General features: G+C 41.6%; 1 protein-coding gene across 32 annotated transcripts in view; it reads left to right on the top strand.

Annotated features, from left to right (window-relative positions):
* Window positions 1-11,440, top strand: part of CELF4 (CUGBP Elav-like family member 4) — a 668,420-nt gene extending 656,980 nt beyond the window's left edge. For all 32 annotated transcript variants that reach the window (XM_050986794.1, XM_050986792.1, XM_050986779.1 and 29 more), the window contains one exon: window positions 11,313-11,440. In XM_050986794.1, coding sequence (XP_050842751.1) covers window positions 11,313-11,440 — 128 coding nt within the window. The remainder of the gene's footprint in view (window positions 1-11,312) is intronic.
* The last annotated feature ends 664 nt before the right edge of the window (window positions 11,441-12,104 follow it).

Genomic DNA, 12,104 nt, shown 5'->3' with positions numbered 1-12,104 from the left:
CCCCTAAAGATGGGTCTCTACAGACCCTTTAAATTCTGCTCTAGAAGGGTCTTCAGAAATCATAAAGCCTTTAGCCAGGTCTTTGTGCATCTTCTGACATGGTTGAATAGGTTTCAGAAAGATTATTGTTTTGCTAGTTTGTTTTTTGTTTTTTTTTTTTTTTTAATTCTAATGAGAGAATTTGTGGTACTGTGTTTTTGAATTTGATGCAAAAGACACGTCCTTTTAGGGATGGCTCATATTGTCACCCCATCCATTTAAATTAAGATCCCTCTACAAACTACTAACATATCATGCTGTTCTCAGGTCTTTAAGTTTTCTGTTCAAAGGCATATTCAAAACCATGTCTTCAAAATATATTTCTATTCCTCTTCGTTCACTAATTAAAACACAATCTTATTTTCCAGTCTTCCACCCAAGGGTGGATCAAGAGCTCAGATGGGTCATTGGGCAGAGGCCCCAGAGCCAGTACTAGATCAGGATTTAGTAAATCTGTGTTATGATTCAGGTCCCATAGACTGAATGCAACTATTCTGAGGAGCTGCAGACTGTTCTTCACTGAGATCTCCAAAATCTAGGCCCTTGAAGGTCACTAATGGTAAACATTCTGCTGGCAGATCAGCAGGAATTTATCAGCAACTCTGCAGTAATAAGACAGTTTTCCTTTCCCATTGTTGATTTTATAAAAAGAAGCCAGACAATCATTTTCTTGCCCTTTGGGGGTGGTTGAAAACATGAGGTTTTACAATGCCAGTGAAAGAATCACAAATGTAATAGCTGGTTGAATCTGGAGATGTTATCTTCCAGTTAAAACAAGTGTAACTCTTTACTTTCTACTCTTGCTACCCAGCACAGGTCAGTGCCAGTTCACAAACTCCTGGTCTAGATATTGAGAGATTTTCTCTTTTCCTTTCCTTTCCCAATGACTCACTGCATATGAGGAGGTTTGTTTTCCTGTTGAGTTCACTTTTAGTTTGGTTAGCTGTTTTTCACACAGTCGCCTCCATAGAAAGTAAAATATTCCTTCAAAAATCATGGCCAAAAACTGTTCATCACCACTTCTGGCTTCTGAGAAGAAATTTCCAGACTGCTGCACAAGACAAGCTTCAGGCCTTTATGTCTCTGTTGGGCTGTCCCAAACTACCCATAATGAGGTATCAGGTGCTCAACAACCAGCAGGGAAGGGGTGAGTAGTTGTCCATCTAAGTGATGGTCAGCAAGAGCAAGATGGGTAGGTTCTGTAAATTGCTGCACCAAAAAGGGAAGTATTTCAGAGGTTCCCTGAGACACCAGAGAACTGCTAAAAAATAGTGACTAGTATGGCTCACAGCTCACCTTCCTGACAGGATTTCCTGGTTTGTTTGGATGTTTTGTTTTTTGGACTCTTTCTCTTGATTAGTCCAGGAAGGAATTTTATTACTTACCTACTACAGAACATTTTTAAGAACAAGGTCACTTTTTATGGTACTTGTGTCTTATAGATCAAGAAGGATGACTGGTGATTTTAGTAGTTGCCTTGTTCATACATGGCTCTTTAATCAAAAAGTCACAAATGTAGCAGAATCCAGGAGAGAATCAGGGAACAAAGAAATTAGATTTAGATGAAAATCAGATTGTGACATAGCTGGTGGGAGGTTCAATAATTATTTTCATCAGGTTTATATTGCAAACTTCAACAAAACAAATGTAAAAATAGCCTTCATTTTGATTCAACAACAATCTCAGTGCATCCTTAACTGAGCATCAGCATCTACTTAGAACCTGTGCAAGTATACCTGACTATACTTTATACTCATCCTTTATTTCCTGTTTCACATTGGAGAAGACCATATACCTTCAAAGATTCACCTGCTTTTTTCAACCATGTGATTTCCCCCATATACCCTATTCTGGCACATGATGACATCAAATGTTTTCAAGGAAGGCTCAGAAAACAAGTCAAGAAGAATTCCATCAATTTCCTAGAGTATTTAGGAAATAGCTTCAGTCCTACACATCATTCAAAAAGAGGACAAGTACTATTTAGATCTACACGTGATTCATCACTGGCTGTTTGTTCCTTGTGAGGAAGACAATCATCATCACCTGGGCTGGAACATTATGTTTTTTATAGAAGAACCACAGTGTTTTTTGTCCGCAGCAGACATGTATGTATACTGGTCCTGTGTCTGTTTCATGGGCTCTCCAAAAAATGCTGAAGCCTCAATCCTTCACTTCTTCCATCAATTCATCAATTCTACTTATAAAAATGGGTAGAACCACAGTCTATAGCATCAGACAAGTAATTACTCATCCTTTAGAAATCCTGTTTACAGGAAAAAGAGAAGTATTTAATCTTTACTCCATTGTTATGATGAGAGATCCGTTGTAGCTTTTTATGTGAAATTTTTATTCCTTTTTATCTTTTTAGAAAAAGTTATTCCTAATCATGTGCTCAGATGTGTATATGAGCCACAACCTTGGATCACAGAATCATGGAATTATTTGGTTTGGAAGAGACCTTAAAGATCATCTCATTCCAGTCCCCTGCCATGGGCAGGGACATTTTTCCGCTAGACCATATTGCTCCCAGCCTCATCCAACCTGGTCTTGAGCAGGGATGTGGCATCCACACCTTCTCTGGGCAATATGTGCCAGAGTCTTATCCCTCTCACAGTAAAGAATTTCTTTCATTTATATAATCTAAATTTCCCCTCTTGGAGTTTGAACCCTCAGATCGGATCTGACCATGCAGTTGTTTAAATTGTCAAAATTCTAATCTAATTTAGAGTCTTACCACTGTGCTTTCAACATGAGTCATGACAAGAATTTTCCTATGAAAAAGAATCTAACACCATACAGACTATGAAAGAGAAGACTTGTAGCTAGTGTAGTCCTTCTTGGTCTTAAGTACCATATTCAGGGTCAGCATCTGCAGCCCTCTGCTTTCAGAGGAGACACTGCTTCTTCTGCCTGGATATTTCTCCATCTGGAGAGCATCCAACAGGCAATGCACAAAAACAGGGACCAACTTCCCTGCACACTCCAGCTCACACTGTTGCAGTGTGGAGAGGCAGTTTCATGCACAGGAGGACAGGAAGGAGACATCAGGAAGATACTTGTGTATTTCAAGCTACCTTCTGCACTGGGTGTTCTGACCTTTAGAGAAAGTTAATCATGCCATCTACTTTCACTCTTCATTTAATCTCCCCTTCCCATCTGTTCAGTTTCTCTCAGCTGGAAGCAAGATGAAGAACGAGTACCAGTCAGCCTTCTCAGTGGTCTGCAGCCCACACTTTGGGGCCATTTATTATAAGGCATTAACATCAATTGTCACCTGTATCATGACTGTTACCTCAATCCATCCCAGATCAGTAAGAAAGAACTGATTCTCTAAATATCTGAACTGCAAAATGAGCAATAGACAGATAATGCAGTGTCAGAAGAGACTGTTCTGATCCTTTGGACTGAAGTCTGAAATAACATATGCCAGGTGCCTCAGCTCATGTGACAGGTTAAAACCTTCTGCTTGAGTCATAGCATCCCTTTTAGAAAATCTCTTAATCAAGGTTTCATGTGATGGGTGCTCCACCCCTATTGCTAAACAAGATGTTTTCCAAAATAGTTAATTACCTTCGCCATTACAAATATGCAGACTTGGTGTCTTATTTCCATTTTAAATTTGACAAATGCCTGCTTCCAGAAGGCACAGAAGAAATCAGCAAGCTCTTCTTTTACCCCTTATTCTAAAAGAGCCCCACGTTTTAGTAAATATTATTTATAAGCTATGGCCAGAAGTAAATTTAACTTTCTCATCAATAAACTGTGGCCACTCTCATTACCCTTTCAGACCTATAATTACTCTTCTACTTCCAAATAAGTATTTGAATTTATTTGTTTTCTAGAGCAATCACTAGAACTAAATGCAGAATTCCAGTAAGGATCTTTCCTGAGCCATACTCAGAGGTAACACTGCCTTGCTATTTCTAGAGGATATTCAGCAAAGGTAACTTCATCCCAAAACTGTACTGTCTTGGGACTTTGAGAATTTAAACACAGTCCTGAGAGCTCATATATTTGGCTGTTACTATGACACCCATCTTCTTCTTAAGAGGCACCGTTTTCTAATGAGGATTTCCTCTTTTTATGAGTGACCCACTTGCTTTTTCCTGGAGATACTTAATTTTGCATTTGATTGGATTAAAATGAACATCCTTTAACTGCGTCCAGCCTACACAGTGACCCCGGTCACTTACTTCTGTCATTATTTCACCATTTTTGTATGATTGGCCAATTTTACCAGTAATTACTTCAAATGTCATCCAAGTAATGCTAGAGAAATTGAATAGCACAGAGATTTCAGCACACTGCTGAAGGAGTCTCCTAGAATCTCTGCAATTTTGTTTGTCACAACTGACAGACCCTTTGGTGGTCTCATTTCTGGGCTGAGAAATTTTCATTTTCATTTTCTGTAAGGAAATGCTGTCTGAAATACTCAAGCAAAGTTTAAATACACTTTATGATAACTTACTTTATTCACCGAACTTGCAATTTCATGCAATCAGTTTCATTTGATAGATGTTATGTTCTATGAAACCATGATGATTGGTACTAATTGTGTATCTTTTTAAATTCTTTGCCACATTATCTCATATCAAAATTTTCATAATTTTTCTGGCACTTATGAAAGTTTAACTAAGTTTATCAGGTCACCTAGTTTATACCCTTAAAAATTAATATTAGATTATTTCTTTTCCTGGAACATTTTGAAGGTTTTCTAATATTCCATAAATTTCTAAAATGAACATTAATGGCTCAGCAGATTTCTGAGCCAATTCCTTGAATATTCTGAGTTTCCAATTATCTCATCCAGCAGATGGGAAATATTTAATACTAGTTGTTTAGCACAGTCGTCTGATACTGACTGTTCATACATTAAAAAAATAAATGGATGGACGGATGGGATGGATAGCTGGGTAGACAGATCTCTCTCAGACATGATTAAACAGCAGTGGAAGGTTAAATAATCCAAAAAGTCATCCAACCCTATTAGACACTGGAAAACAGCTGAAGTGCTATGCCCTTGCTCTGCAGACGCACTCCTTTATTGAGTATTCCAGTACCCATAAATCACCTTATAATACAATACCTTCCAATGCACACATACATTATAGAGCTACTTACATACAGATTGTATCCTGAAATTCTTTACAGCACTAAAAAATTGCGAGGCAGCAGCTAGTACATTGTGTAAAGAACACAGCAAGGTAAAGACCTTGCAAAGCAATTAAAGGAAAACCTCCATTCTCTGATAAGACTAATAAACACGGAGAAAGAGAAACTGAGGAGTCATAGGAATTGAAGAGACCAAAGTAGCAGGGAAGGTCTGAGGGCAGGTGGGCAGGTCCTTGTGGGGGGAGAAGGACAGGAGCTACTGAGCACCACCCTTCCCACAGGAAGACTGCTTTGATGTGAGAACCTTACTGCTGCCTTCACAGCAAAAAATGCCGCCCCAGATCTCACCTTTCACTGGTCAGTAACAAAAGCAAGGAACCCGTGAGCTGAGGGAACAGTTATATTAGTAACCAATTGTATCAATAACTAATTCCTTAATTACTGACTCAGATTCTTGGAGGAAGGACAGAAGGGCAAGGTCTCTGGTCTAACCAATTACCAGCACTTTCTGCAGGTCCTTCCATTTTAGTATTCTCAGACACATGGTGTGACTCTCAGGGCTGTCCTGTGTAAGGCCAGGATCTGGACTCAAGGATCCTTGTGGGTCCCTTCCAGCTGAGGATATTCTATGATTCTGCTGCTCTAGTCCTGCCAAGCTTCCTTCCTACAGCCTAGGGGAAGCACTGCAGGCACAAGGAAAGCACAAGGCTGGGACTTCTCCTTTGTTAGTGCCTAGGCCATGTGCGTGGCATTTCTCTTTCTCTCCCAGAGGCTGAGCAGCAGATCCTTGCTCTTCTGTTACTCTCATTTCCCTCTACTAAAATGAATACGAGTTGAATGTCAAAAGGAAAAAGTTCAGAGATGATCTCCTTAGCTAGTGACTTCCATAACTGAAGGAACAAGAAGCACCAGGAAAGATCCTTCATGGCAGCCAGACAAATATTCTGATGGCCAGAACTATTAAAAAATAATAGTCTGGTCTAAAGAGAGCTAATAAGCAGCAATTTCTGCTTGCTTCTGTTGCAGTGTCTCGCAAACTATATTTCTGAGATGGCAGTGAGTATCTGGAACATAGATAAAAATATTCTTCTTAGCTTTAAGACAAGTTTAATATTAATTTCTTTGAGGTCCCTCTTCTCCTTCCTATTGCCTGAAGGCAACCTAGTTACATGAGTGGACCTGCTGGAGGATCAGCTGCCCACAGCTCAGGAGTCTGGATGAAAAGCTTGCATCTGGACCTCATTTGTGGTCTTGACTGATTTAAGGGAAGTTCAGCACAGTTACCATGCACTGGGCTCCATCCAGAGGGAAGCTCCTGCTCAAGAAAGGCAACATGTTATTCCAACCTGATAACAGATCATCAAGAGGCTGTTTTGCACATTAACCGCTTATTCTCCTTGCTGGATGCAAAGCAAACCAGAAAACTCAGAAGGACCAGTTAAGGATCCATGGAAACATAACTATGTGCTCCTATTCAGGGCTGGTCTTAGAACACAAATTAATTCATGGGCACACAGAGAAAACATGGACCATAAACAAAAAGTTTACGGTTACAAAACAGTCTTCAGATGTACTCCGACATAGATTGTGAATTCCCTTCTTTATCATCCTGGCTGATTAAAAGAGAAAAACAGCCCTAAGGGAATATCTGTTACATAAAGCCATTGGTGATTGTGCTGATCATGTAATGAGAAAGGCAAAAAACTCCCTCTCCACATCACACCACAAGAACTTTCTCTGGAAGGAAGGGGGAGAAAATAAAGCAATTCCAAAACCCCAGTTTCTGCCTACTAATAGTTAACACAGTCCTGCAGGAAAAGAGTAAGCCAAAAGAAGTAGTGGGCTCCCACAACAGTTCATTTCCTGGACAATGCTGTACAGAATCAGAAAGATTAGATGCCCTCTGTTGCTGTCCTAGCAGCTTTCGCCGTTCTCTGGCAGTTTTGATAAATCATTTATTAGAACAGCATTTTTGCATAATCCCTGGGGGAGAAAAAAAAGGGAAAAAGAAAAAACCCACCAATATCCCCCCCATAAAGTAGATTTATCACAAAATGCTGTCCTCCTACCAACTGTCTTCGGACCAGAACATATATTTCTCTGATTATTAATTAACTGATGCACAGAAAGAGCTTCAAGCTTTTTAACCTCTCCCTTTCTCTTTTGTCCTTCAAGCATGGAGATGACAAGGCAGGGGTGGTGTTCAAAACACAGAGAGCTGTAATACTGCTTTCATGTTTTGAGCCCACAGGCTCAAATACTAAAGCCATTTAGGAACTGAGTATTTAAGTTATACATACATTCTATTCCTAGTCATACATGTTCGAATCTGTCATAGTACTATGAATCCTGCTGACACAGATGAGGAGAAACAGAGATTGTTGACTGCCAATACTGCGTGTAACAACACAAAAAAGTCAAATCTGCCAGGAGGTATTTGATCTGAGAAGAGAAAGGAGAGTGCTGTTGTTAGCCCTACATGCCTGTCTCTCTGCCTGTCCTTTATCCACTGTAAAGTCTCAAATCTCAGGATAAGCCATAGCTTTCCTTCTCTTTGGAGTTCATCCAAATACCTTCCACAATATGAAACACAGCTACATATAAATAATAGGAAAGGGGGAGACTTGGATGCACCAGCAAGCTCTGAGCATATCAAGGCCCCTGAAAACCAAAACAGTGAAATGAAGCTAGAGTAATTAGCTGCTCTGTCCCTAGAATATGATCACAAAGAAAATGCACAGTTATTGGCATTTGCCCATCTCTTTCCGCAGGTTTCGAATCCCAGTTCCTCTACCCACAGCATCCAGCCAGAGGAGATTTTATATTGCATCAGTGAATACCAGAACAACTAAGGAGAAAGGAATCTGGTCCAAATCTGTAGGCAACTAATACCAGAATCAGAGTACAACTCCCAGCTTCATTATCTGGTCTAAATGAAATATAGTGAGCAAATGCACTTCTGATCTCTCTTATTAGTCCCATTTGTTAAAATGCTGTATTATTTACAGCTTTGCACAGAATAAGGAAGTGGGCTAAGAATTCCATCTCAAAAGCAAAGGGATGATAAAAACTGGTGTGGCTTTGTGTGCTTATCTCACAGCAAGGTTCTTGCAGAGGCACAACTATATTAGCATCCTAGCACAAGGGCTTATTATCCCTCAAAGGTCTAGTCTTGGCAAAAGTAGAGAAATAATAATCTTCTGTCATAGTGGGCAACATTTTTGGAGGGTTTTGATTCAGCAATTAACATCACTTTTGCGAGCGACCTACCCAGGCATTTAGACAGTTAACATTTTACCTTGAGATGTCACTCCTAACTTGTGGAACCAGGTAGATCCCACAACAGAGGTTCCTTGATTTAAGCTGGGTGCCTGCCTTCACTGCAGCCAGCACTGCTCCCCAAACACTGATTCATTTGAGCACAGCTAAGGGTGTCCTGATAAAAGAGAGAAATCCTGCCCTACCCTCCACTGACTGCATTGGCAGGACCTCCAGTGATTACTGCAGGGTCCTAAAGTGTCTTCTTCACACAAGGATGGATGCTCAGGCCAGGCACAATCTACATGTGCACATGTAGGCAGCAGGAGGGACATCCCAAAAGGACCTGTAGCAAGAGTAGAAATCAAAGTTTCCAGGCAAGGTATGTTCTCCAAAGGCATGAGCTAAAGAACCAAGCAGCTCCAGCCAACTCAACTTTGATATTGGATTTCTGTGTGTATATCAGTAAAGTAAACATACCTGGCACTTCTCCCTAGCACTGGCGACAGCTGGCACAAAATGGCCTACACCCAAATTATTAAATTCTCTCAATTTCCAGAACATCACGGACACATCTGAGTTAACCACTGAACACAGCCTGTTTTCTCTGCTAAAACTCACACTTTGTCCAGGAATTGTTTGATGTTAAACATTAGTCAAAACAAACCTCAGCACTACAGATTATTAGGTTCCAGTTTCTCTGAACTTCCCTGGAACAGCTTTAGTCTCCTGTTTTGGATGTAACTAATATGTGTTGGCCGGAAATATCAGCAAACCAGATGTGATTTTTAAAAAGAAATGGGTTTCTTTACATCCTATATTCAATGATATGATACCTTATAACATACAGACAACATATTTGAGGTTGAAGCTCAAGTAAGGCATCCCCTAGGGAGTTTCCAGAAGTATTTTAATTCTGAACGTACTTGGGTGAAACCAGGAAGTATTTTGTTTATTCCATTGCTGAGAGTGAATCATAGGACTTTGTTGATAGAATATTCAAATAGTCAAATGCAAACTGGTAACATCACCAGACAGTTACTGCCTAAAAAGTGAGGGCAAGATCCATTGCTATTGAATAAAATCACAGCTCATTACTCACTACAGCCCTCCAGTTTTCTTTGATTTTTGCTGTGGGGCTTGGGAGTGCTTTTTGTCTGTTCATCTTCAGAGCTGCAGTGTTGGTACCTCCTCATCCAGGGGGTTGGCAGGAAAACTGTGAGGACAGCCAGTTTACTGGGAGCCTTGGCTTCAAGAGGAGAGGACAAAGAAGGTTCCCTATTTATTCCATTGCCCCACTTTTAAAACCCCATATGCCATACTCAGCAAACCTGTTGTCTCACTTTGAGAGACTAAGACCATGGGTTTCATGGCCTGTCATGAAGTTACCTCATTAGCCAAGGTCAGGGAGCACAGCTCAATGCAGGGGTGAGCTGTGCCTTTGCATGCACAGCTCTGTGTCTTTTTTAGATGCAAGACACCCTCTGGCACCTGTGAGACTCACTTCCCAGGAGGAACTAGACCAGGCAGGAGGGGCTGCAGAATGAATCCACAGCACGGCCCAAGGCTGTCAGCCAGGCCTGGTTCTGCTGTCAGGAGCAGGTGTATACCTGGCAGCAAATGCTCAGCATTCGCTTTTTGAGGGGCTTGCAAAGACCGTCTCTTCATTTCAGCCTGTCTGGTGAGCAACACCAGGCTCCTAGGATTGATTCGTGCTGCCAGAGCCTTGCAGGGGTGGGTAAACAGATGGCTTTGTCTGGAGAGCAGGTTGGTCCAGGCTAGTCTCACCCAAGGTTTGTGCTCAGAAATGTTGTTGGCACACAGGGACCTCTCTGGCAAGAGCAACAGAGGCAATGCTTGTACAATGTGATGGCCCCCTGCCTCACTGATACCTCAGAGCCACGGCCTCTCCAGCTACAGCCATAAACAGCATGGGGAAATGAGGCCTCTTTTTGGATCTAACATGAGGAAAAAAAAATAAAATAAATTTAAAAAAACAAAAACAAACAGGGGAAAAAAAGTGAAGCTACACCAAAAGCTCTCCCCAGAGCTGAATGCTTTAGAATGCATTAGCTGAATGCATGCTGTGTGGTTGGCCTATACAAATGAAGCAAATGAAGACAAAGAAAGTCTTAGGTGACCCATACATATAATATTCAGTCACTATAGGTGTTTCTAGTGCTGGATGTGCTCCGTGGTTGATTGGGAGATTTGCTGGCAAAATTTGAAATTCCATAGGAAAGCTATGTTATGAAAGCACTTGTGTTCATCTCTCAGCTGCTGAGTAACATGGAGTTTGCAGAAATTGCCAGTGATTAAAGCTCCTCATATTGCTTGGCTGGCCAGCAATCAAACCATTCATGCTGATTAATACAATAATGAGGAATTTATTAAATTCATATTTTACTTATATTGCCATAATAAGGAAGTAGCAGTAGGGGTGTCAGGTTGCCCTCATCATTAGTATTGGAAGGCAAAGAAAAGGTTATGATGGCAAGAGAGGTTAAGAGGTTTACCCAAGTCCCAGTGGAGGGGGATAGAGGAAGACAGAGTGCCTTGAGACCATGCATTACATCTGCTTACTGCCAGCTCAGAGGTGACCCAAATCTTGTGACACCAACATTTGGATCCCTGTGCCCCACACAGTCTAGTGTTCAGACTAGCACTCAGACCACAGGCACTGTGTCCTGGGACACTGATCTGTAACAACCCCTCCTATCCTTTGTCCCACATTGGCAACCATCCTGTCCTCACTCTCCTGCCCACCCTCCTTCCTGCTCACTTCCCCCCTCTCAGTGCCCTCACCCCTTCCCCATGTTCATTCTCAGTGGTCGTTGCATGTACGTGCCTTGGCACCCTTCAGCTCGTTAAGTCCCACGCCTTGCCTCGTGTTTTGACAGGTTTTGTGAGTTTTGACAATCCTGCCAGTGCCCAAGCTGCTATCCAGGCCATGAATGGATTCCAGATTGGCATGAAGAGGCTGAAGGTGCAGCTGAAGAGGCCAAAGGATGCTAATCGTCCCTACTGAAGGGGTGTGGGAACCACTGGATACAAAGCACTAGCACAGGTAACTGCATGGGGAAGGGGGTGTCAGCTACACCTGTAGCGTCTCTCTGTGTTGTAGACCCTCAAGGAGATTCAGCTCTGTGACTCTCTATTTTCTGCCTTTTTGACTCTGGCTAGAGCCACTCTGCTCAGACACGCACCCGTGCATAAACTAGGAACTGTTTGTGTGTGTGTCTCTTTAGAAAAAGAGGTGGAAGGATGCTTAACAAGGGATAAGACAACTTCCTCATCCCAGGGGCATCCTGCACCTCTAGAAAGTGTTTCTGGTCACTAGAGGAGAGTCAGCAGCTGTCCTGATTCCCCCTGCTCAGTGAAAGAGAGCATTTCTGGTGCTTGAAGAATCTGCAATTAAGAGGTGGGACTGGGCTGTGGTTTAATCCCAGGTGACTGGACTGGGACAGTGTCTGTCTCAATAGCTCTGTGTTGCAAACGTTTCAAAGCATTCTTCATTCTCCATGCGGTACAGTCTGTATCCAATTCCATCTCAGCATAATAACTTAATGTAAATATGTCTCCCTGACAAGCAAACAACCCCTGATTTATTTCATCACAAACCCAAGAAACTAATAGAAGGATCCATGTTCACTTCTTGGTCAGTTGTTTTAAACTCCTGTGTGTAGATAAAA

The sequence above is a fragment of the Serinus canaria genome, chromosome Z (genome assembly GCF_022539315.1).
Source record: "Serinus canaria isolate serCan28SL12 chromosome Z, serCan2020, whole genome shotgun sequence".
Classification (NCBI taxonomy): domain Eukaryota; kingdom Metazoa; phylum Chordata; class Aves; order Passeriformes; family Fringillidae; genus Serinus; species Serinus canaria.
This window is presented reverse-complemented; position numbering and strand designations above follow the sequence as displayed.